At 43.0% G+C, this 26,436-nt stretch overlaps 1 protein-coding gene across 1 annotated transcript in view; it reads left to right on the top strand.

Moving 5' to 3' along the window:
* The first annotated feature begins 6,238 nt into the window (after positions 1–6,238).
* The window catches only part of ITGAV (integrin subunit alpha V), a 46,436-nt gene continuing 26,238 nt past the window's right edge, over positions 6,239–26,436 (top strand). Inside the window, exons 1-6 of the mRNA XM_084209799.1 lie at positions 6,239–6,483; positions 10,413–10,540; positions 22,635–22,726; positions 23,238–23,352; positions 24,459–24,520; positions 26,091–26,136. Of these exons, the coding sequence (XP_084065925.1) occupies positions 6,329–6,483; positions 10,413–10,540; positions 22,635–22,726; positions 23,238–23,352; positions 24,459–24,520; positions 26,091–26,136 (598 nt within the window). The 5' untranslated portion in view covers positions 6,239–6,328. The remainder of the gene's footprint in view (positions 6,484–10,412; positions 10,541–22,634; positions 22,727–23,237; positions 23,353–24,458; positions 24,521–26,090; positions 26,137–26,436) is intronic.

The following is a 26,436-nucleotide window of genomic DNA, read 5'->3' as shown; positions in this document are numbered from 1 at the left end:
GTACAAATTTGAAAACACACCAAACCCCCAGCCCTCACTGCCCTGGCCAAACCCTCCTTTAGAATGGATAAAGGTCTGATTGTGTCTTGGTCTATGTTTAGTTTTATTCCTTGAGGGAAGTTTGTGTTATGTTACTCAGCAATGGCATAGTTACAAATGTACACTGTTTTATAGATAAATAAGAACATGCTTTGGTTTAATATTCATGGCAGACAGGACAGTATTCCTTGGCCACAGTGGGTCAAAAGAGCATGGCTTCACGGTGAGGGGGACTTGGGGTTCTTTGGGGAGAAAGGGGCATTTCTGCTGAGGGAAGAGGGAGGAAGTTTGAACTCTGGGGCATGCTGTAAGGTGGTAAGGTGTCTTCTGAAGGCAAGAGGCTGGAGCTGATGCCTGAGCTGGTGTGTCAATGTGGAGAATGGCTGAGCTCAAACACTTGAAATGTTTCTTGAGGGACGAGGGGAAGGAAATATCTCTCTCAGTGTCAGTTCATGTTATTACCATCTTTTAGTGCTTTTGTATTTGAGTAAAAGAATATTCAGAGTATTGGTTACAAAGGAGCTTGTCTCTGTTCCTCCACTGCCTTTCAATCCTACTTGCTCTGCATCCTGTTATTTTTTTGTTGTCTAAGTCTTCAACACATTTAAAGTCTGAGCTTGTTACTTACTAAGCACAGAGCAGCCTGAAGAATTATTCCTTTCCCAGGGAATTTGAAAGTTTTAAACTTGTTTTTGTTCCATATCCTTCAGCAGGAATGTGGAAGCATTATTGCAATGCAGGAGCACTGGAGGACAGATGCTTCAAGGCAGATGTGGCATTATGTGCCTGGAATGATCAGTTAAAAAACCAACAGACTGCTCTGTGAGTCTGAGCCTTGTTAGATTCCTTTGAAAATGCATGATGAAAAACACCATATTACAAATCAGAAAGTTAATAGAAAAAACTAGAAAAAAGTTTGGGGGAAAGATTCAGAAGTTGTACATTTGTACTAAATAGGAGATGATTTGCACTAAAGACAGGGGTAACAATATCTCAGAGATACAACAGGAAGTAGTGGTCTCTGGTATTTCTGTATAGCCAGAAGCAGTCAAGAATGTAAGAAACCTAGGAAATGCCTCTTGTCATCTGGAAATTTTCCATAAATGGAAAAAAACTAGAAAGTGACCCTCTTCTGTGCCTATAGAGCCTGTGTGAGGGGAAGTGCTCTGTTTCACTCTGTCCCAGCAGAATAGTGGTCCACAAGAATTTCTGCCAGACATAGGCACTTCCACTTTCTAAATAAAACCTGGGTGCACACTTGCCATGGATGATGGACTCAGCAGAAATGACAGTATCTAAAATAGTAAGACAACAGTGGCAGTCAAAAGAAGAAAAAGGAAGATACTAAGATAATGGTAGAATAAAGAAATCTCTTCCTCACCTTCAGGGAACTGCATAAAAGCAGCATGTTGTGAATGTAAAAAGGTAGAATTAAAATTCATGGCATCCACCAAGCAATGGACCTTCCTTCCAGAAAAGGAAGCAAGAAGTGGAGGAGAGAGTGATGAAGAGATGGGAGGAATGATTCTTTGTTTAATCAAGTACTGTTAGCACTCCAGTATTCATTGTGACTGTTGTGTGTTTGCAAGCTTTGCTGGATACAGAAGGGTGGATCAGGAAGAAGTGCAGCTCCAGGTGCAGTTCTGTGTGATAGAATTGGCCTGTAAGGGAACAATCACTGCAGGAGTAACTCACATGGGAGCTGGAGCTTTCCATCTCATGGGCTGCACAGCTGCTGTGCCAGGCCAGGCATTTCAGTGGGAAGGCAGAAGCAGAAGTACAGAACTTTCATTCACAACACACATATTCCATGGGAGACAAGTGCACAGCCTGCTGATCTCAATGCTTCATCTCTTTTCCCACTCTAGGGGCACAAAGCCAGTTCCATCACACTTTTGAGATTAGCAAATTCTCCCCCTCTCCTTCTAAAAAGCATTCCTGAGACCTTTCCCACCGGAAGACCTAAGAGCTCCATATTTCCATGGTTCTCTCCTGGGAGTTCCATCACTGTGATTACCAAAGAGCACTGGGATAGGTGTGGTGACTTCCCTCTGGGCTGGTGTGTTCCCACACCCTCTTCCTTAACAGAGCAGAGTGGAATTTTGCTTTTTGTCTCTATTACATCTTCTATATGCACACATATTATGAAAATATTTTCAGAGAGATGGTGCAGAGATATTATGGAGCTTGGGTTTTGGGTTTTTTCCTGATCCATTTCTCCCTTATTGCATTATTTCCTGTCCAAGTTGTTGTTTTTTTTTTTCCTAGGGGGGAAGTACCTTTTAAAAATATCTTTTAAAAATATCTAAGTCTTTGGGGGTGTTACTGAGCAGCATCTGGATTTGTTTGGTAATCTGCTGAAGTGCTTTGTGAAGCAAGAACTGAGTCACATGTGATTTATAATGACCAACTTTTCAGACTAAAGAAATACGAATCCTTGGGTAAATCAAGCAGCACTGTCCCTGAATTTGGTGCTATGAAGTTCTAGTGTTAAAAAAAAGGCCTGGTGAGTAATGAGCACTCTATAAAACACAAAAAGGGTATTGCAGAAAGACTTTGACTAACGCTGCAGTAATACAGCTATCAGTATTGAGCAAATCAGAAAAAAACCTGGTACAGCTCACTTCCTTTTGATGTGGGAGATCTCAGACTCCGTGCTAGGAGCTGCTTCAACAAATGTAGCCGTACCCTTGTTGTGAAAACATTGCCCCATAGCCCCGGGCTAAGGACAGCTTTTGCTAACAGAATGAGATGTGGCTGATGTGAATTGCTCATACAGCAAATCAAGCCTAAACATCTCTACTGGTTTCCTCGTGTTTCACCCCTTAATGCTTCGACAGTTTTCAGATGTAGTGTTTGATTTTTCTCAGTGGATATCAAAGATAATATTAAACAAAATAGAAATAAAAAAGGCACAAAAGCAAACCAAAGCAAACTAATATGTGAAGTCCATCTTTTACTTTGTTTTCTATGGCCTTGTTAGAAACTGAGTTACTTCTTGAAAGGTCTGTTCGGAGCTGTTAAGCCTCTTGAAAAGTCCAAATGTCTGGATGGCAGGAGAGCAAAATATTTACTAAAACTCTCACATTGGTGAAGGCTTTTCTGGTCATCTCCATGAACAAATGAGTGGTGATCCTTTCTTTGCTTCAGAAATTCATTCTGCTGGTACTGTAAAGCACTGAATCCACTTAGAGGCTGAGGTTTATTGCTTACATACAGGACCCCTTGCTGCCCCTTTAAAGTGGACCAATGGTTTGCACTTTCTACTGAATTGGGGCACTTTGTCCATTTCTTGCTGCTGTTTTTCATGTCATGAGGTGGAGACTCAAAGGAAAACATTCTGAAATGCTCTATATTACAGGCTGGACACTCTGGAATAGCAAAAAAATAATACCTGCCTACCAAAAGTGCTTTGCATCTTGCAAAATTTAATTCAGCTGCATTAACAGCTCATTGTCTGAGTAAAAACTAACGAGACCAGTAACTTGTAACAGAAATATGAGTTTGAGCTGTTGGACAGAGTTGGAGTCTTTAGACTCCTATCAATTCCAAAATAATTGCATTCTGTTTTGAATACAGACAAAAAGTTTGGTGGCTTAGAAGGAATCCGGGTCCTGCCCACTTCTCAGTTGTTGGTTTTCACCACTGGATTATCTTAGCCTGAGAACTACAGGTAACAAGTAAATATGGGAACACATAATTAACTTGTTTACATTCTGCCCTATGATCTCATTGGCTGCTCCTTATCTATTTGTTAGTCATGCTGAGAACTGAACCAACTAGGAAAGAAAATCACATCCTGCTGCTCTACAGAAACAGCAAAGCCTGGGTTTGACTTTCACCCCTCTGTCCAGGATTCTGTCAGACAGATACCTCAATACCTCTGTCAGGTACCCTGTCAGCCAGGGTAGCTCCTTGCTTGCATCGATTCCAATCACTCAGCCTCTCCTGCAACACAAAGCACTTTCCCTCATTTCCAGTAAGATTGGCTTTGATTAGAAGTGTATCCCAAGCCCGTACACTCCATTTTCTTTTCCCACGTGGAGGCTGGGGGCTGTGATGCCATATAGGGAGCTGTGGCTCGCCTCTGGGGCTGTCTAGACTGCTTGACTCCGATCGTGTTGGGAATTAGGGCCAGACAGCAGCGCCGCCGCTTCCGCCGGCAGCCGTGACTCAGTCCCTGGGAGCCGGGCGCTGCTGAGTCAGGGCAGCGGGAGGAGACCTCACCTTGGACAGCCCAAGGGGGCACGGAACAGGCACCGAACAGCTGCGAAACAACAACCCTCTAGGAGGGAGAAAAGCCTTTGGGGTGAGGGATGAGTGCCCCTGACTCTGAGCCGCTCCTACGGACTGGCTTTGCAATTTCCGACAATAAGAAGTGCTGCACAGCCAGTCCCTAGGAAGCCAAAATTGATCATTTGGTAACAAAAAATAAATTCTAGTGTCTTAAAGATAATTTATCCTTCACTGCTTGTGTGATGTTGTGAGGTTTTACAGTCCCTAGGAAGCCAAATTTGATCATTTGGTTTAAAAAAAATCTAGTGTCTTAAAGATAACTTACCCATTACTGCTTGTGTGACGTTGTGAGGTTATGCAATCAAGTAGAGAAAATCAATCCTCCTTTTCCCTAAGTTACTTACTGATCAAAGTGCTCATCAACCATTCTTTTAGTTTATTGCCCTATTTACTAGAGTTTGGAAACTTATTAACTCATCTGCAGTTTTGCTTTGATCAAGTCTGTAGTACCAAAGCTCTGAGATAAGTCAGTAAATAACAATAAAAGTAATGTGGAGGTTTTGTTTGTTTGGTTGGGTTTGTTTTTTTTTTTAACCTGTTGAGGCAGCAAAGTTAGAAAAACTAGCAACAAGTATCAAGTTTATGTATAGGAACTGCCCTTTTTGATAGAATTTTTAAGGAGCCTTCTTGAAGAAATTATAATTAATAGCCAGGCTTCCTGAAGAAATGGAAATTAATAGTAAGAACAAGTGAATGGAACACAGGAGTAGCTGGTGGTTCTTTGGGTTTTCCTCTGCTTATTGTGGAAATTTTTTTTTTTTTTTTGGGATTCCTGTTAAACTAATTTGGCCCCTTGGTTAATATGTATGGGGTATTTTTAACTTTTATTTAAGGCTTGAAACATCATTATTTGTTCTGTCGCTTTTTATCATGCTCACAATGAGGAAAGCAAAAAGTTTAGACTTTTGGTGGCAATAAACTCCAGTCCTGTTATGTTGCACAAATTAATATTCTGAACTAATATTTGCTCTTTGTAGGTGTTCAGCATGTTTTCTTTTACCTGAGATGCTGCTATACTCAGCGGACGTTGAACTCTTCTACGGGCTGAGGAGGAGGACAAGGCGGCAGCTGACTGAGCCAGGATGATAGTGCTAAAATGTTATTAGTGAGAGATGATACAAGAGCTACAAAGTGCAACTGAAGGGATTGGAGCTTCACTGGGTGGTTCTTCCTTAGCTGGGCAGTGCAGGGGTGCAACAGTAACAGAGACCTCCATCAGGAAGGATTTCCAGCTTCCCTCTTCCCCGCCTTGCCCCTGCTGCTCGGCATTCCTGTGGCTGGGGAGATGCTGGGATTCTGAGATTTAAACTTCATTTAATAGCCTATGTGTTGGAAAATCAGGCTTGTTGTTTTGTTTTTGTTTTTTTTTTTTTTCCTCCATGGCTGGGTCCACACTCTTTGCTTAGCAGCTTTCCTGAAGGACTTGTTCAGAAAGGCTTCACCAAACAGACTTGGTAAGGTCAGGCACGGATGTGGCTTGGGCTGGAAGGGAGCTTTAAGACCATCTCATCCCACCCCCTGCCATGGGCAGGGACTCCTTCTACTATCCCAGGTTGCTCCAAGTCCCTCCACCCTGGCCCCGAACACTTCGAGGGATGGGGCTGCCACATCTTCTCTGGGCAACCTGTGCCAGGGCTTCATCAGCATCACAAGAAAGAATTTCCTTGCCCTTGCTCCAGCCTTCGGGCCGAGATAAGAGCGGGATGCCTGGAGCGAGGGCAGCTCCGGGGCCGGAGTTCCGCGGGTGCCGCGCAGCGCCAGCCCCGGGCGGTGCCGGGCTGTGCCGGCCGCTCCCGGCGGAAGAGAGCGGCGGCCCGGGCGCGGAGCGGCCAGGGCCCGCCCCCGGCACCACATGATGCCGCCTCTCCTTCCTGCCGCCCCCGTCCCGGCCAGAAAGGGGAAGTGACTGCGCTCCGCTCCCCGCCCCGCCGCGGGAAACGCGGGGCCGGCGCGTCCCGGCAGAGCCGCGCCCGCGGAGCAGCGCGGCCGGGCCATGGCGCGCCTGGCCACGATGCTGGTCCTGCTGGGCGCCGCGCTGGCCCCGGGCAGCGCCTTCAACCTGGACGTGGAGCGCCCGGCCGTCTACTCGGGCCCGGCGGGCAGCTACTTCGGCTTCGCCGTGGACTTCTTCGCCCCCGACCCGTTCTCGTAAGTGCGCGTCCCGCCCCGCCCCGTCCTGCCCCGCCGAGCCGCTCCCCGCGGCGCCCAGCCCGGAGCGGCGCTGTCCCGGCCGAGAGCCGGGCGGAGGATGCGGAGCTGCCCCCGCTCCCTCGGCAGCCGAGCCGGTGCCCGGCGGGCCGGGGCGGCTCTCGGAGGGGACGCGGCTTTGCTCAGGCCCCGGAGCGGGGATGGAGCCGGTGCCGGCCCCGGCGGTGCCCGGCGGGGACCGCTCCGCATCCCTGCCCCGCTGGGGCGGCTCTGGCCGCCGGGACGCCCTGGCCGGGGAGCCAAAGCCGATGCCGAGCGGCCGGCGGCTCCGGCGGGACGTGAACCTTGTGCCGCGGGATTCTCTGCATAGCCTGGTCTCATGCGAATGATGGTGGTGATAAATACAGTGTAGAAAGATGTAGTTATGGTATTTTGGTTCCTGAAGCCGCGTCCCGTGGCATTTCGGAAGATGTGCTGTTCTCTCCTTGAGTGTGCTTTGCGGGAGTGCTGTGTTTGAATTGTGGTGTCTGTGCGAGTCACCGAGCTGCTGAGGAGTCTAGAGCAGGAAAAGTTCCCTGTAAGCACTCTCCACGTCTGCTTCCTGAATATGTTCGCGTTTCATGTTAAAGATTAGGCAGTGTGTAGTCGCTGTTGTGTTTCAGACCTTTGAATCCTCGCGTTGCTAACTCGGTGTTGCCAGAATGAATCAGGCTCTGGCTCTGAAATGCAGGCTACAGTAACATCCAGCTTTTGTAGCTTTTTCCCCACTCCTCTCCCATCTTAAGGGCTGTAGGTTTGGAAAAGCTGCTGGCTTTCATCCTGCTGAAGGGATATTCTCTCTTCCCCCTTAATCTTTAGCTTGTGAAACTTTATCAGCAAATTGTACAGCTATTGAGCAAGTCGTTCTGTAGTACATCATCTAGCTTTGTTTGCATTTTTTTGTTACCTACATGTATTAGAAGCCATCCTGTCTTAACTTGCACATGTTGCACCATCTTACCCTGCTATCTTAAGTCTTGGTACTAAAAGAAAAAAAGCTTCTATTTTTGTCCTGCCCTTTATTTTCAAGTCCACATGTGTGGCTGCAGAGTTATCAAGAGACTGCTAAATGGATGTAATAAACTTTCTTGCTTTCTGATAAGGAATTATGTGACACAGCTCTCCATGAAATCATTATTTGGAACCTTTCCATTATTTTTATAAGAACTATTGACCTCCAAGTGCACTGCTGTTAAAGAAAACAGTGTGGTTGTCAGGCAGCATGAAAAGCTTCTGTATATTTCAAAGGGAATTCTCTCCTTGTTTTTTTGTTTTTTGTTTTGTTTTGGTTTTTTTTTGTCAACACTAAAATTTTGTTTGTACCTGCTAAGCTAAACACTTTATTTTACATTAGAGTTTGTAATTGAACCAAGTAGCTCTGCAACTTTCACAGGAACAGGCTCTCGTGGTATTGAATTTTCAGTTTATGCCTATGACACTGATATTTTTCCTCCTGAAATAGCCAGAAATACTTGTATGCAGTGTCCAGGCATATGGGGTGTCACGTGGTTTCTATGCCTTTCTTTTTGCTTTGGTGAGCTTTTACTCATCACCTGTTTTAGAGCTTTTACTCATCACCTGTTTTAGAGCTTTTATTCATCACCTGTTTTATACATCACTACCAGAGATTAAGTCAGTTTCCTTGGGCTAAAGCTATTTGGATTGTCCAGCCTGACAACAAAGGCATGCTGTCAGTCCCTGAATGCTCAAGCTGCTGTTTCACAGTCTATTTTGACCTGCTGGATGCCAAACTGAAGCATATTTAGAAGTCCAGGGTGAAAGCCCCATTCCAGGAGAGGCAGTGGTGGTGCTGTGTCAGCGGGCACAGCTTTCATAGGAGCACAGCTCCTTAACAACCAACACAAGTTCCTCACACACCCTCTGCTTCAGAGGAGCTGCACTTGATAGCCCAGGATGCACCTCCATGGAAGGCCCAGTTTCTTTGCTGCCCATGGAAATCCCTGGACAGGCACACCAAAGGTTCCAAAACACTCCTGGTCTTGCCCCCTCCTTGGGATGGGGCGGATGGTTCAGGAACGTGATTCGGGAAATTGGCAGTGCCAAGGCATAGCTGGTGGATTCCCGTGGAAATACAATTGTCCCTCTATTCCCTCTTTCCCAAAGTATGTGGATTAAAGACTTCAAAATATTTCAGTAATTTGCATATTATTATAAGAGCTGTGACAAAGTCTGCTTGCTTGGTCTCTTATGATGAAAGTCCATTTTTTATTTGGGGAAAAGACCTTTGTGGAGCCACATAATGGCTCCTTTATTTGTAATCTTTTAAATAAACTTCATCACAAATATTAGCTTAATAAAAATTTATTATTAGAATGGGAATGGATAAATCTTTTGAAGAAGTGTTTCATTTGGGGGACTTCTCAAAAGTCAGTGGTACAAGAGTAAAATGGAAGATAAGCTATCACTTGTTTAATAGATTGTAATTATTATAATTAATATGTTTTTTTTACTTGGCATTATAATGTTCATTTTAAGCATTCCTGTTCTGCCCAGAGAGCTGATTTTAAGTTGATTAAAATGTTTCAAATTCCTGTTCTAAAAATCTAGGCAGTCCAAGAATGGCAGGTAAGGAAAATAAATGAATTGCCAGCTAGCCTGGATTTTCCATCAGGGTCCATGCCAGGACATTCTGAAGGTTCTGAAAATTCACACAGGTTGAAAACTGATCTTCATGCAAATTAAGGTTCTGAAAATTCACACAGGTTGAAAACTGGTCTTCATGCAAACTGAGCTTTGATGAGGTGTTCCATGTTTATACCTATGCTTATCTCTTCACTGAAAAGGAGCCTGGGGATGACTGAAAACCAGAGCAAGTTTGATAAGCCTGGGTTTGCTTGCCTGTAGGCATTCTCTCCAACCAGTCCTGCAGCTTGTTCAGCTAACTCAGTTTCCAAAGTAGAGAACTGTAGTGCCTGACAAGACTTGCTCCTGCAAGCTGCATTCCCTCTTCAGCAGTCCAAAGGGAAGAGACAGAGCAGACTCACTCTGACGAAAGGAAGCACTTGATTTTGTCTTCTGAGCATGACTTCATGCTTCACACTGACTTTCCCAGTCAAGTGCTGATGTGTCAAGTGGGTCTCAGAGGTGCTGGGGCTCCTGGAAGTCCTGGAAGACACCAAGAGCCTTGCTCAGTCTGTTTCTTCCTTTGGCACTTCTGAATTTTGCCACCTGCGCAGGAGCGGTCTGGAGGCGGTTCCTGCTCGGGATGCACACGTGTCTGCAGAGGCAGAGATGCAGAGAAGCTCAGCAGATGCTAGGAAGAAGATGATGGCTGTGCAGGGAGTGTGGGTGAGGATTCATTAACATGCAGATCTGTGGCTCAGAGTGGCTGGCACTCCGAGGCTGTTTTTACAAGAGCACTTGCTGAGGCAGGGCTGACTCATCACGTTCGGTACATGCTGAGCTCCCAGCGCTCTGCTGCTTTGTTTATACATTGTTTCCATTTTTGACTGACTTCCTTGAATTACCCGAACTCGCAAAATTAACAGAAATTATGCCACCTGATGCAGAAGCGCACGATTTCCTGTTCTGCTGTACACATACACGTTTTTGAAAGGAAAAAAGAATAATAGGAAAGGTGTTTCTCTCATTTAAAATATAATCCTAAGGAGGCCTGGATACTTTTAATTTGTCGTATCTTATTTTCTCTCTTCTTTTGGTAAATGGGTTGTTTGTTTTTTTGGTTGTTTTTTTTGCATGCAGAAAAGAGAACCTCATATGAATTTCTCTGTAACTGAGAGCAGTTCGAGTGGATTTAGATTAGAGTAGGCAAGACTTCTGCTTTATTAACCTCTTCAGAAGTCATAAAGTTATAACAGCTGTGCCTTAGGTGTCGAAACCTTTCTTTTTGCTTCTTCTTTTCCCTGCAGGACATATCTTCTGGTGGGAGCTCCAAAAGCCAACACTAGCCAGCACAACATCGTAGAGGGAGGGCAGGTGCTCAAATGTAACTGGGACTCGAACAGGATCTGCCAGCCCATCGTGTTTGATGCCACAGGTAACGTGTGGGTCACTGTGGGGGAGCAGGGATGGCTCTGCTCTGATGTGGGGAAGCAGAAAGGTTTCAGGTCCCTCTGGGATTTTTTCACGGTCAGCGTGAATGCGGCTGGTTTTTGACTGGCAGCTAGTCAAGGCTTGCTTGTGCTCTCCTTTTCCTCCCCTCTCTTTTAGAATTGTTGTCCCTGGTATGTGCTGAAAGCCTGAGTGAGCAAACATTATTCTTCTTGCGTTTAAACCTATTTATATTTCTCCTCTGTACTTTTCAGCAATCCTAGAACATTTGGCAACCTAATTCCCAATGAACCCCGAGGGGTTTTCTTCCTATTAAGAATGTGTCATATGAGGAAAGATGCTTTTCATTATCACCAAATGTGGTTTAGGCAGAAATACCCAGAAGTTTCATCTGAAACCAGGAATATGGCTTAAAAACTGCGGGAAAGTGTCTTTTTAATTTTTTTTCCCTTTCAGATTTAGCTCCAACAGTGTTTGTGGCTTCTATGATAGCAGCACTCAGGTCATAGGCGCTCCTTACCCATTGCTGAAGCACAGAGGAGCAGAGCAGCAGCAGTGTGGGCATGAAATATTTCAGTCCTTCTTCATGCTCTGGTGCACACAGTGATTTGCACAGGCTGTGGCAGGTCATGAGAATGCACTGCATGTGCTTTTCTGCTCCAGCCACTCGGTGCTGAATCCTGCTTTCCACAGCATGTTTCAGGGCAGCGGAAAAACCTCCCCACGGCACGGGAGGGGATTAGCAAGACCCATGTGGTAAGGCAGAGGAAACACCTGTGCCTTGAAGGTCTGCTTGGTTGTAATTCATTCTTGCCTCTGCCAGTATTTGGATTTGGCAGCCTAAAAGTTGCTGGATTGGTGCAGCCTTTTTAAATCCTGTGTGGTAGAGTGGAGAAGCTCTTCTTCCAGTTTCGCTGTCAAGGTATGCCACAAAACATTGTTGCTGTTCAGATTTCTGAAATCTTCATGTCTTTTTGTGAAAACCACTGTGTCACCAGTTTCCTTGCAAAAAAACAAAAAGGACAAAAGTATGCCATGGCACCCACAAGCCCCAAGTTATTATCATTCCTTCGCTCATTTATCATTCTCTCGATGGGAGCATATCTGTCAGATTACTAAAAATCTCTAATAAGCTGCAAAGTCTGACTTTTTTTTTTTCTGCATCAGTATCAAGGCAGCAAAACCAGATTAAAACTATCTTCTTGTTGTTTTTCTTTAGGCTTATTGTTTACTAGAATACAAATAGGCTTTTTGTTAGTTTGGGTACTTTGAAGAAAGAAACTCTATGTCCCTAATTAATAATCATCATTAATACCATTGCCAAAAACTTCTGATGGGTAAGAAAAGCCACATATGTAGGTTTAGGCATCTTCCAAGGGGAATGACAGTGCATTTATGAGTTTGTACCATGATCATTTGCAGTAGGCTTTTCCATGTGCCAGGTGGAATTGATGGAGGTCACACTGCTTTCCTGCGTGTCTGTGCTTAAGGGATGTGCTCCTGGGCAAACAGACAGTGTTTTGCTTGTCATTTTCCTTTAAGGATCAGGCATGTTAATTGCTTGAAATTTAACAGTAAAAATAGCAGGTCATAAAGGCTTAAGAGGATTTCTTTCAGGCAGGCTTTAACTCACTCCAGCTTTGAGGCAATGAATGGGGGAATAATGCATTTGTCAATTATTATCCTGGTGAAAAGGGGCATTGTATTTCAGCTTGATAAAATAATGAATGCTCTGAGACAAAAAAGAAAATGTCTTTTTCTTTGTGCATAGCACAATGCTCGATTCCCTGTGCTCTGGTGACAAAGTCACTGCCAGCCCTGGGAGCTGCTGCTCCTGCCTGTCCCTGCCTCGTTAGGGAACGGGGATTGGGGAAGGCTCCTGACCCATTTTGGGAAACAGGAAGTGGAAGATCTGACCATGAACTTGTGGTGCTGATGCAAAGGGGCTTTTTGTAGATGACTAAATGCAGCCTCTGCAGGAATCCAGGCTCATCCATCACTGCTCATCATCTGTAACTCCAGACGTATTGCTTAGCCTACCATATGAGGCAGATTTTTTATTCTCTCCCAGATTCACTGGAAAAACCCAGTTTTGCATCATTACTTAGATTTGTTTCTTCAGAGTCTTTTTCTAATTGCTTACAGCCAGTGAGAAATCTGACCTGTGAAAATAATGAGCATGCTTGTACTTGTGGCTTCCCTCTGTTTGCCTGATGATGCCAAACTCTGTATGTGGAGCTGGATGCCCTGTAATTAACAGGAGTCATGACCCTATTCCTGCTCCTGCTCCCTTCTGCCAGGTAGCACAGCTGGAAATGGCAGAGCAGGCCAGAGGGAATGTGCCAAGGGAATGGAGGAAAGAGCAAGCCTTGTTCTGACTGTGTAGGGTTGTGGTTTTCCTTTCTTTTATCCCAAATAAATATGAGACTAGGGGTTTACAGAGGTCCAGCAAGCAGGGTTTCTTCCTCTAGTTGTTGTTCTATTACTATTAATTAAGACAATTTCTTCTTAAACATTCCTTGGTTTTTATTTCAGTTTTTCTACAGCTTTACAGGTCCATTTCTCTTCCCCATCTGTACAAAGGCCATGCTGAGCTCACTGGCTGGACAGGGCTGGGTTTTATTTTCTACCTCTTGCTTTTGGCTTTAACATCGTACTTGCACGGCAGCGTGGTCATTTATGTGGTCAGATGCCACAGCTCTTCTGCAGCCCAGGAGGGAAGGTACCAGCTCCTGGAGAATGACCTTTGGAAGAGTTGTTCCAGCCCTGAAATTCAGCAGCATTGCTTGCTCACTGGCACTTACCCTCAGCCCAGCTGCCCTGGAGGAAGGTGATAAGTCATTGAGCTGATAGTTCCTGTGTGACAGAATTTGCTGCTCTGTGTCTTCCTTCCTGTGGGTCACCACTCAGCTCTGTCAGGATGGGAGCTGGGCAGTGGGAGTCCATTTGTGCCATGTCATTTATGCAGCTCTCCTGCTGAAATGACATGTATTTCCCTCTCTTTCACGCCCTTCCCATCAGCCTGTAACAAAACCCAAAATCAAGCAAAAGCAGTTGTTATAACTTTTAAACCTCCGGCTAAAAAAGCAATGTTCTTTCACAGCATATTTTCTCATTTAAAACAGCAATATATTTCATGGAATCACAGAATGGTTTGGGTTGAAAGGGACCTTAAACATGATTTAGTTGCCACCCCCTTCCATGGGCAGGGAGAATTTTTGGAAGGGAATCTCCCCCTGTCCTGGATCTCTCAGCACAGTGAAATTCACTGGAGAGTATTCTGTCTGTGTGCTTCTGTGCACATTCCCCTGATTGCTTTTGACATTCTGGTATATATGGTGGCTTTGGAAGGCAAAATGTTTATATGGCACATTAACACTTCCCAAATGTAAAGATGCTTTGCTGTGGGGCTGCTCAGCCTTTCAGCAGTGACATCAGTTGGCTTTGATTTAACACAGTTATGACTGTGTGGAAGTGGCAGAACAGACGTGTGTGGTAGAGCCTGCCCTCAAGTTCAGGGTGCACATGGCTGTGCTGCATGTGCTTGTGTCAATGGGCTGGAAATTGAATACTTTTTTTTAAAAAAAGACTTTCTAAAGTCATCAGGCAAGTGTTTCAGGCTGGCTTCTGCTCTTAGGAGCACCTCAGGGTAGTGGGTTAAGAAAGACCCAAGCACCACAGCAAGCTTTCTAACCTGCACACCTCTGCTGGTCCTACTGCAAAACTGAAATATGAAGCAGTGCTGCTGTTACTTTAACAGGTTATCCTGCAAGTCTAGATAGAAACAGGTCTGATTTAAATACTTTCTTAACCCTACTGCTGTTTACCTTGTTAATTCAGCAGTGAATGTGCCTCTGTCACAAAACTAAAATTTCTGGCATTGGTTTTCTTCTATATCTTGACTTCTTTCTACAAGTGACAAAGCATGACCACAATTTCAATTCAATTGCTATGTAAAATACTTGGAATTTTTCCCCTCTGTCCCAGTTAACTTTCAGAATGTGTAGGAGGCCCTATTTTTTCAGGACAAGCAATGAAAGGGAATTTATATTCTCAAGATAGCATATTATTCAAAATTTTCATAAACACAAACAATGATGATAAATCCTTTCCCCTCTGCAAGATGTTTTACATTCAATTTAACCAAAATCACAGGTTGTAGTTCAAGGTAAATATTGATCTTCATTCATTCTTATCTGTTCTCCACACTGTGGAGAACAGATGTTGTGACCAAAAATGAAGTTAATTTTTTGTTTATATCCATCAAAGTAGGGGAATGCTCTGAATTTTGTGAAGAAGAAAGTATCTGGGAAAGCAAATAGTGGAAAAACTGCTTTTACACCTGGCTGAGCCCTTTCTCCATGGTTCCTCTTGGCTTTCTCTGCCAGCTGCTTAGCACCTTTTTCCAGGAAAAACATATTTCTCATGGGTAAACCTTGAAGGGAATGCACTCAATAAGCAGCCCACTTTCTGTTTCTGATCAGTTCTGAGGCCAAGGTCCAAACCCATTTGTTTTAAAGATGTGTCAGTCTCCATCTCCTTTTTCCTCTCCATAACCTTCACAGAGTGGCACAGCAAATTTTTCGTGGGCAGTACCAGATATTGCCAATAGTGCTTCCATAATCTTCCTCAGGAAAAAGATTCCTGGAAAGTTAAAGGGTATTGCACAAGTTAATTTTACTTTGTGTAGTTGTCCATTTTCTGTGTATAAAAGCAAACTTTTTTTTTTTTTTGTGCAACAGGAGGCTCAGAAGTTCTCTAAGCACAACAAAACCAGTGAGCAGAGGGGTGGCCAAATGTGCTTTTTAGGAAAATCAACACATCATCTTTATGTTTTTATTCCTGTGTTTTACAGTTAGGCATGCATGGAATGGCAAGCTCCATACACTTAGCTAACCATCCAGATAAATACCTCCACTATTTGCCCCTGGAATTTTAGAGGATCATTTTGAGTTTTCATTTCAACAAACAAAAAATTATTCAGAAACCCATGTAACCGGTTGGAGTTAATCAGGCTACACATGTGGCAAATTAACATAAATCAAAGGTTTCCTATGTGCTTGCTTTCCAAAAAGAAACAATCTCCATAATTATTTATACTCTTTTATTTTTCTTATTGGGGTCCTAGCTCGTCATCAGTCAAGAATAGTGGGAAATGGTTTGGTAGAAATAGCATTTCCTCATGTGTCTATGGCTTTTCATCAAAGTTTGACCAAACTATTTTATTACCTGCTGTTTTTTTAAAGAAAACTTTAATTGAGAAATGTATCTGCTGCAGTACAAGATGCTTAAAACTGTAGCTCTTTATGTCAGCACCAGAAAGTGCAGTCCTGAGACTGCCCCAGGAGCTGCTGCATTTAGCATCATCTGATGAAATGCAGACAGCTCTACGAACTGTTACAAAGGAAAATATGCTCATAAAAACCAATTTGAGCTTCTATGCTAATGAATTGCAGATTTCTTGAGCAGATTTCGTGTCCAGCCCAGGAAGATTTGCTCGTTCAGACAATGGATTGTTTTGCTTTTCTGAGACCCGTGGTAAACCAGGGATGCGTGGCTGAGTGGTCATTCCTTCTCCTGGGGAAAGCTTTCCCTGCTGCTTTCATTCCCTGCAGCAGATCTCAAAATTCAGCACTGGGGAGCCTTGAATACTGGAAACTAGGAGCATCTCAAATGTTTTCAGCTCAGTGTGGTGTGTTTTTGCTGCTTTGGGAAAAGAATTCCATGTGGCCTCTGCCTGGGGAAAGTTTTAGCGCTGACCCTTGTACTGTCCCTCCTCTTCCCCCTTCCCATGTTTTGATGCAACAAAGTAATTTTAGAGAAATTGTTCATTCTTAAATGCTTTTGGATACAGTTCTTTGGAGACTGGATATTTTGCTTTGTGCTAAAAGAGGAGAAGGAGACTTTTGCAAAGGAAATGCCCTTGCAAAGAACTCTCCTGATTACTCCTTAGGTTGCAGATTTGGTTTTTTTTCTGTCCCCCAAGTGGGTGATCCTAGACAATAGGAGGCTTTGTTTGGAAGCCTAAACCACCAGTTTGGCATGGCTGGATCTATCAGTGACCTATTTAGCTTGAAGTGGGTATTTTAACTGCCTCAGGCAGCTTTGAGGTGTAGCACTGCCCCGGGTAAGATTTGCTGATGAAGTTATGGCTGGAGTGGGTGCCAGGAGCTTACATTTCCCTTCTGGAGATTTTGGTCATTTGTGCAAAACAGTCAGTTGTTCAAAACTCCATCATTTCCACTTACAAAATAAGGAAGTGTGGGATAGGTCAGTGTTCTTTGAAAACAGCTTGTTCTAACAAAGTGCTGCTTTATTTTGGGCCGATTGCTTTATTGGTATCACCAGGGAATCCACAGGGGAATTTCAATCCCAGCGGCCATTGATTTCATCAACAATAAAGCAATAAATCTTGTGAAGCCCATGCATTGATTGAGAGTGAAACTGATTGATTTTTATCTGGCTAAATCTCTCATTAGCTCAGTCTGCCTGAAGTTTGGTTGTCATCCTTTTCCTTGTGCTGGGTGACTGGAGCGTGCCCGGGGATCCGGGCGCTGCTCGGAATGCAGAAGAGAGCAGCAGAACCTATGGAAGCTCCTCCCCATGCTGTTAGAGCTGACAGCAGAGAACTGCTCATGCTTTAGGGATTAGGTAGAGTCCAGCCTGAACACTGTTGGCTCTGTGTGGATGTGGCTGGCTCGCAGGGGGATGACGGCTTGGAAAAAAAAAAAAAAGGCGGCTTACTTCTGTTGGGCAAGGGAAAAGATGCTTTTGTTCCAGCAGTGCCCGGGGGAAAACGTGGGATTCATGCCTCAGGAGAGGGAAGGGGAGTAGTGGGAAGGTCTGTATTCCCCCCTCCTTGAGTCATTGCAAAACACAGTGGATAAACCAAGGTTGCTAAAGCATCAGCTGCCTCCCAGCGTGGGGAGTTTCAAGTGAAGATGGGCTCGGGTTCTCTTGCTCCTGCTTCCTCAGCTGAGGTTGAAATCGCTCAGATTTTGGCTGTAATGAGAGATGAAAGATACTCAAGGCTGCATAGAGTTCTCCCATTATGAAAAGAGGGCTCTTGCATATTTTATAGCTCTGTCTTTCTTTCGGCTAGCTGCAGAGTTTCCTTTCACCTAGAAGGGCAACTTCATTTCCGTGCAATCTGCATAGTTACAAAGAGGTTTATTTGAAGGAGAGGTCTGTGAATTGGGTGGCTATTTACATTTTACAGCTTCTTAAGTGTTTCTAGTGTGATGACACTGAACCAGGTTGCATCAGTTCAGTGCCTCTTGACTCATGATCATCTCTGCTAAGTCTGTCTGAAGATGGGGTAGATGTTTTAGTTCAGTTTGTTCATTACCATAAAAACAGCCAGGCTGCAAGTTACAACTGGATCCACTTACCCAACAGCAGGGCTTTCCTAGTAACTCCTTTGTTCCTGTAACTGATAATATTCACCGTGGGAAAAGAAGGAGCCAGCTGTCCAAAGGTGATAGTTGAAAGAAATCCATCACTGAAAAGAATTGTGATCTTTTTATTCTATTTGGAAGATGGATTTATTTGCTTTTAATTTTATTTTTTCAGTTCAAATCCTATGGAATGTGGTAAAGAGACAGTGCTCCATTGGTCCACCAGCAACACACCTTTTTTTTTGTTTTGTTTTAATTTTAATTCTGTTCTTGCCCTAACTACCCCATCCCTCCACCTAGAAAGTACCTTGTGAGACACAGCACTGTCGACTTGACATGTCAGCCCTTCTTCCCTATGGAAAGAGTCATGTAAAACCATCATGTGATGCCTGCTACAATCAGAAGGAGCAAAGGAGAGACCAGGGCAGAAGCTGCCTTTACAAATAGGAATAATACCCCATGGTCATATCACATAATCCTGGAATTAATGACCCATCAAGTACAAGTCCCTGTAGCAGTTGCATTTTAATCTAACAAATGGTATTGTATAAAAACTCTAAATGTTTTCTGGAACAAATCTAGTCAGAATATGGTTTGTCCTGCCTAGATATATTTGTTTGAATGCCTTTTTAAAGGCTTTTTCAAGGCAAGGTTGGGTGGAGCAACCTAGTCTAGTGGAAGGAGTCCCTGCCCATGGCAGAGAGATTGGAATGAGATGAGATTTAAGATCCCTCCAAACCCAGACCATTCTATGATTCTATGATTCAAATGTACATCATTGGCTTAAAGACATGTGTACGGTATTTTTGGGATACTATGAAATTTTAGGAATACAAGAAAAGGCTACAAGAACTCTTATAGTACTAAGGCTGATTATAAAAGATCAAAGCATTGGGCTGGATTTATAAATCCCTGGATGCTTAAATCTAACCTGCAATACAGTTTGGTTCATTTAAGGTAGGTACTGTTTTTTAAAGAGTATGGGGAAAGGCTTTTTCTTTTTTTTAAATTTTATTTTAATATATGTATATATAACTACCGCTAAAAATTATCCAAAGATGATATAATAATCAAGTCAGGCTCTTTGTAATAAAACACAGAAATGCTGAAGTCAGCCCTGTACCTTCCATGACACATCTACTTTACTCAATATTTAACTGTGGTTAAAACTGCTTCAGTGAGGGCTCACATTTAAGTGTTTTAATGTTTGTTTTTCCCAGTCATGAAGAAAAACTCCAATGGTTTCTTGTTTAAAGCGAGGGGATTTTTGTTGAGTGGGTGTTCTCCAGAATTCCTCATAAAATTTGTTTCTCTTTGGATCTGAGAGAAAGACTTATAATCTATTTGCACAGTTTATCCTGGGGAGAATTCTGAGTTAGTATAGGTAAAAAAAGGTTACTTTTCTTCTCTAATGGAGAGTTAACATCAGATTTGGCCTGTATCAATTTTTTATCTGAGACTTCTTTCGGTGTTTCCAATGTACATACTTTCCACTTGATTTAGATCTTCTGTCCTCATGCACTTTCCAGTGCTGCAGCCATTCTCAGGCTGAACTCAAGGCCCTCTCCCTAAGACCCCCTCACTTGGCTTTAAAGAACCTAAAGAAGCTTTGAATAGGAGAGAAACTCAGTCTTGCTTTGTTATGTTTGCACTGACAGGGGACAGCTTGACTGAGATGTTTGCGGTATGTTTCTACAATAGAGGTGCTATAAATAAATCAAACCCAGCTTGCCAAATGGCCTCATGGAACACATTTTTCTGTGGGGTGGTGGGGTTTTGTAAGAATTCTTCATTTGTTGCTCAGGCCTTCAGAAATGATGATGCTGGCTTCTGAAGTCATGACATCTGGCGCATAAACTCCATTTGGCACATCATTGTCTTTGTGGTCATGTTCGTTTGCTTTCCGCTTTGGGGACTTGGGGGTTTTTTGTGCCAGCTTCTGGTTGTATCTGAAAGCACAGTGATTTCTAACATTATCCTCGATTCAGAGCTGAATCAGGGCTTTTTAATACTGTAGGAAAATATTTTTGTTCCCTAAACACCAAGGGAGATGCTGTCCTGGACACTGTCCTCCTTGGCAGATGAAGGGTGCACGGGGAAAAGGCAGAGAGGAGCTGTTCTGGCAGCCTGTGCTGGTTCTTCTGCTGGCTCCCCTCTTCTCCAGTGCAGTCAGCACAGGCCATGGGCAGGTGGCACCAGTAACCAGGACTTGGCTTTCTTTTTATTGCATTTTTTATTCTTATTATTCAGCCCAGACTTCAAGGAGCTAATTTCCTTGGCAGCTGAGATAAGGTCAGGTTGATAATGCAGAATGGCTGCTTACTCCCTATTACAACAGCCTTTCCTTCTATTTCTTGCCTGTTGTTTTAAACTTAAGTGGGAGGTTTGCATCCCAGACACCTTTATAGTACCTAGGACAATAGGATTCTGCTTTACACTGTGGAACTGCTATACCAGCTTTCATTTTTGCCATGCATACATCCTGCTGTATCATTATCCAACAGAAAAGTATCAAATGCCACTCTGCAACTATCCCCGAGTTTAGCATTGTGTCAAGCTGTGTTTGGCAGATAGAGCTGAGACATTTCTTTGTATTTAAGAGTAGCTGGACAAGTAGAGGGCAGAAGCCAAATCTGTCTTTCCAGGCTACGTAACCCTGGGTGTGGTTAAAAGATGAATTAACCACTTTTAAATCCCTGTTGGTGTCAGAAAGGATATAGTTCCCAGCCTTGTGTTGCTACCTTCTCTCCAGCAGCTTAGCACTGCTCCCCTCCCCATGCAGCCAGCTGGGTTGGAACCTCATCCTGCTGAGCACTTTTTTAGGAGGGTTCATTCTTAGGTGGCTCATGATGTGACCAGAGGAGTAGTGCCAAGAGAGACATGGGGGGCAGGAATGAACCTGGGGACAGGAGCAAATGGGAACTGCTGCCCCTTTGGGTGGCAGCTTCAGCTGGAACTCACCCAGTTGTGCCCTTGAGCAAAACTATCTGTGGGTGGATAGCCATAGTTAAAGACAAGGAACAGAAAAAATCAGTGTGCCAAAGATGGTTCCCTATTTGGAAAGCATCCTGATTCGGTTTTGTTTTTCTGTGCCATCAAAAGGTGGCATGCAGGCCTCCAAGCTACATTTGAGCCTGTGCAAGGGTGAGAGCATAAAGGTTGGATGGACATTAATCTGTGCAGATGTGCTGAGCATCAGCAGTGCTTTATGTTCGAGGTACATACATCTGTGCAGCTGTGCTGAGCATCAGCAGTGCTTTATGTTCGAGGTACACACATCTGTGCAGCTGTGCTGAGCATCAGCAGTGGTTTATGCTCAAGGCACACACATCTGTGCAGCTGTGCTGAGCATCAGCAGTGGTTAATGTTCAAGGTACATACATCTGTGCAGCTGTGCTGACCCTCCAAGCCTTTAGCACCAGCCCAGTAAGAGATGGAGGGGAGGTGACAGAGGGAGGTGGGGTTTGAGTTGCCTTTGATGACATTAGAAAAAAAACCACAATAGTTCTCTGTGTTGCAATGTGCTTGGCACTGGTTTCTGCTTAGCTCTAATCTGAGAGCAAAAATAGTCCGGATACTTGCTTTGGCTGAGTCGGCAGATTAAAATCTCTTTTGTCTTTTCCATGGGGCTTTCCTAAAGGAAGTAACACAATCTCTGCAGACAAAGCATTCTTTACAAGGTGTAAAACAGGCGGGGAAATTCTGGTTCCAGCGGCCACAGTCACTGATTCATGGCAGGGCTGGGTTAGGGGATCCCCTGGCACTCTGCAGGTGAGGTGTGGCTGTTGCCCCATCAATTCCTGTAGTTTAAGGCTCTCTAAATCAGCCACTTAGGGAACTTTTAGCAAAGGTATGTTTTTCAAAGTCTTACATCGATTTTTTTCATTATGCTCACAAGGTTCCCCTCATTTTGCCAATGAAAATACACAAGAAACACCAAATAATTCTATTATTTTATATATGTATATATAAAAATACTATTATATATAATATTATATATATTATTGTATTATTTGCTAAATATATATTTGCTATATATTTTCTATTATTATTATTATTTTACCATTCCCACCTGCAGAAGTACTGCTTGTTTCTACCTGCCAGCATCATGGAACAGACACCAGTGCAAATTACTCAGTCTTTACCTTGCTCTCTTTCCCCATATCTTTTAAGTTTGTAAATTTCCTGCTTTGTGCATTGCAGTGACACTCAGAATAGAGATGGTACCACTTGGTGGAATTAGGAGAAGGATCTCATTCTTGATTCTAGCCAAAGCTCACACGATTTAATGGAGGCAATATTTCTTCTAGAAGCATCAGTCTTAACAGGGCTTTGGCTCTTCTCCTTGAGCAGTGCTGTAATCTGCTTGGAAGCCAAATATCTCAGCTATGAGGTGTTTGCTGTGTCAAACATACTATAAACTTTGAGCTCCTACAACTAATCAGCATTGTACCAATGCTCTGTGTGCAAAAATAGCTGCTTTGGGCCCTTGATATTAAAAAATACAAATAAATCATTTTTAAAGCCTGCTTCCATCAAAGTGTGATATTCTCCAATGTTGCTGTTCCTGGTTTTCTCTGTATGCATCAAAACCAATGGCCTAGTGTGGATTATTTTTTTTCATTTTTGCTGTGTTTTTTTCATTTTCCTGTGAAATTATGCTGCTTTTTCTTTTCTTTGTAGGTAACAGAGACTTTGCTCCTGATGATCCGCTGGAATTTAAGTCTCATCAGTGGTTTGGAGCTTCTGTGAGATCCCAAAATGATAAAATTCTGGTAAGTCTTTGATGCCTTTCAAATGCATCAGTACTGAGATATTGCAGTGGAAGAAAATGTGAAGAGATCCAGATAACTTAGAATTTAAACAAAATCCCACTAATCAGCATGAATTGTCTTTTCTTCAGAATTTCCTAGCTAGACTTTGCTTAACTCCTTAAAAAACAAAGCTAGGAGCATTTTTTCTAGTTTTAAGGAAAGCAGTAAAATTAGTTGAATGAAGTTAGAATGTGTTATAAAGTCTTGATTAACACTTCACAGCTGTTGCTTTAAGGAAATATTATCTCTAAAATTCTTGATATAGATTAGTGAGTTATAAAACTGATGGTAGTTCTGCCCCACTGCTGCTGGTATAAATATCCTCTAATAACACAAGATACATCTGCCAGGTTTTTGGGGTTTTTTTTTTGGTTGCTTTTCTGTAGAAAGCTGGAATTTCATTGTATTACTTGACACCCAGCATCATTTGGAAGAGGAGTTTGTTTCCTCCTTGCTCTGTGTTCTTCCCTAGGCCTGTGCCCCACTGTACCACTGGAGAACTGAAACAAAACAAGAGAGAGAACCTGTAGGAACTTGTTACCTGCTTGCTGGGTCAAAATTTGTGGAATATGCTCCCTGCAGGTCAAGTAAGTAGAGGGATCTTAGGTTGCTTTTCTCCTTGGAATTCCTCTGGGGTCACATTTTGTGTGCATTTTGGAATGGAACTTTTTACAGCCATTTCTCCCTTCCATGTATAGCAGTTAGAACAAACTTAAAAACAAGATCCAGACTGAATTCTCCTCCAGTTGAGGTTCATGATGCAAGCCTTGTTTTCTCTGCTGGAGGCCAGGGAAAAATCTTAGCTGCAAGAATCATTGGACTTGAGGACTTCTGTTGTTGAAGGGACCAATGCTGTAGTAATCACTCAAGCAAAATTATGTAGCAAGTGCTTTTTCAAAGACCAACTCTGGAATTCATATGAATCTCAAGTATTTTAACATTATTCAAGTACATTAATGTGCAAGCTCATTTTAGAAGACAAGGTTTTGCAAAATGAGGTTCTGATGTCCCTGTGTGCAATGTAGTGATGCACTGTTTAAATAACATTAACTGTTGAACATTTGGAGTCTTTTTTTCCAAATGCTTTGCATTTATTTCCTCTAGTTGGGCTAATAGATTATTCAGAACTTTATAACCTAAAACTTGAATGTTGAAGTTAGGATTGACTTTTTATTTGCTGAAAATAAGTTGTGAACAGCAGGAATAAAATCCAGCCTGGTCCAACATAACAAGAAGTTAAATAATAAGTATTAAATTAAATCATGCTAGTTAAGCAGTCACACTTCAGATAAGGAGCTCCCAGCATTTCTATTCTGAAGCTGTATAATCCTCAAATTGATTCAGCTAGAACAATTCTTGCTGGGATGAGTTTCAGTATGGAGATGTTTTTTCAGCCAGGTATGTTCTTTTTGTTTTAAGCCAATTCAGCTTTATTTTCCATACCAAAAGGAAAACTTATCCTCTCTTTTCTAGATATCTTATATCTCTTGATATCTTTCCTGAATAGAAATTGCAAATTTATTTTCCCCAAGACTTTTGAACATTAAATACAAAGGTTCAAGTTTAGGAGTGCAGGTTTACTTAGGGAGATGCACTGAAAAGTATCTGCAGTACTGCAACTGATGGAGCACTGATAACACCTCAATTATTTATTTCTCTCCTCTTTCTCTTCTATCCTTTTTTTCTTTGGTAGCAACTATCGATGCAGATGGGCAGGGATTTTGTCAAGGTGGATTTAGCATTGACTTCACAAAGGTATGTGGTTTTTTTGGTCATTTCTGTGGGTCAGCAGACAGCTGCAAGTTAGCAAACCCTCCTGATACAGAGCACTTAGAATCACAGCTATTATGAAACCAAATGTTACTGCTCCTGGTGGGGAGCTAACCCCCAACCAAACAAAATTTATAAATAAACCAAAAAATGACTTGAAACCACTTAAAGAGCTTTTATTAACCTGTTCCCCCCCTCATCTTCAGAGCAGCACACTTTCACCTCTTGTAGGAACCGTGTCCTGGACAAATAATTTGCTTTCCCAGCTGCCAGCCATACCCCTCTGCTGCAGCTGGTCCTCAGGTGACTTCAGTGTGATAATCAGGAATTTTGAGACATGAGATTGGTGTTACAGCTCTTGTTACAGCTATTGCTATAGCTATTGTTGCTTCTTGAGGATTGACAACTCAGGGAGCTGGTAAGCAATGTGCTTGTGAATCATGTTTGATTTTCTCATCAGCCAGCAGAAGTACAGGGGTGTTTTACTGACTTGTGTCTCTTCTGTCTTCTCCCTGCCTGTTCTAGTTCTTCTTCTTTTTTTTCTCAAATTCACAATTGCTTTGGAAATCCAAGCACAGCAAAACTGTGCACAGATCTGAGAAGGTGCTGTGGTGTTTTATATTGTACAGTGAAACTGTGTACCAGAGTCAGGACGGGTTAAGAGCACGCAAGCCCTGTTTGTGATGTGGCTCTTTTTTTGGGTTCTCACATCTCAGGATGAGGTCATATCCCATCACTCTTTGCCCAGGGCCACTCTTGGTTTTCCTCCAGAGGCCACTGCCAAGTGCAGGAGAGGGCTGTGAGTGTTTGGGTTATTTTGCACACACCCTCAGGGTCACTGTGCAGATTCCAGGCCCAGTTAAAAGCAACTTTGGGCTCTTATCCAAAACCTTAGAGTGGGCAAGCCTGGGTGTATCTCCAAATGTCTGACCTAGATTTTTCTGAGTGGTGAATACAGGAGTTTTTAGGATTAAAATCTGAATAAGAGGTTTAATTATGCAGCAAAACCTATGGCCTAATTCAATACTTACTGAGCAAATTCCTAACCCTGGGATAGCTCATGTGGTTAAAGTTTCATAAAATGGTTTTGTGAATTGCAGTTGTGCCAAGAAATATGGAGTGGGGGAATTGCATCACAGTTATTCTGAATTAAGCTTTTCTAGGGATAAATTACAGAAAATGGCAAAGGCAGAAGATGACACTATTTTGTGTACTGTCCCCAAAACATGATGTAACACTCTGAGTTTTCTCCTAATTGTGTTCCTGTTGCCATACATTTATGGGGGAAGAAGGGTCTATTGAAATAAAAACAGAATCCTGCCTAGAATTCTAAATGGGTGAAATAGTCACTGAAGGTTTTTGCTAGCATTTTACAAGATGCATTTCTAATTAATCCCTCTTTCAAAAAGGAAAATGTGTGGTGCTCAGCAGAGCTACAGTGATGTACACGTGGGGGATTTCTTCCCACCAACATAGGATGTGATGTCTGGCTTCAAAAGTGCTTCATGAGTTTTTAATTTTTCTTTCTGTCTTACTTTGTTTCTTCCCTTCCAAGGGAGACAGGGTGCTGCTGGGAGGACCTGGAAGTTTTTACTGGCAAGGTGAGATATATTTGAATCACAGAGAAGGTGATCTTTATGATTTTTCTCTTTATCCTCTCAGTCATTTTGACCCACAGTCTTCCAGCTGCTGTCAGAGTCTTTGTCAGTAAGAAAACTGACAGAAATGTTCCTTTGTCCTTAAGAATATCTCCTGAACAATCAAGGCAACCACAGATAATGGTTGTAGTAATAATAGCATAGATGCCCTTTGTGTTTTAAAAAATTCCATGATCTTTATAAGGGCATTTTCCTGGAACCTGGGATTTGTTTTCATCAGCAGGAAAAGTTTCCTTTATCATA

This window comes from Fringilla coelebs (assembly GCF_963513975.1).
Source record: "Fringilla coelebs genome assembly, chromosome: 7".
Lineage (NCBI taxonomy): Eukaryota > Metazoa > Chordata > Aves > Passeriformes > Fringillidae > Fringilla > Fringilla coelebs.
The sequence above is the reverse complement of the archived record's forward strand: the minus strand, read 5'-3'. Positions and strand labels throughout refer to the sequence as shown.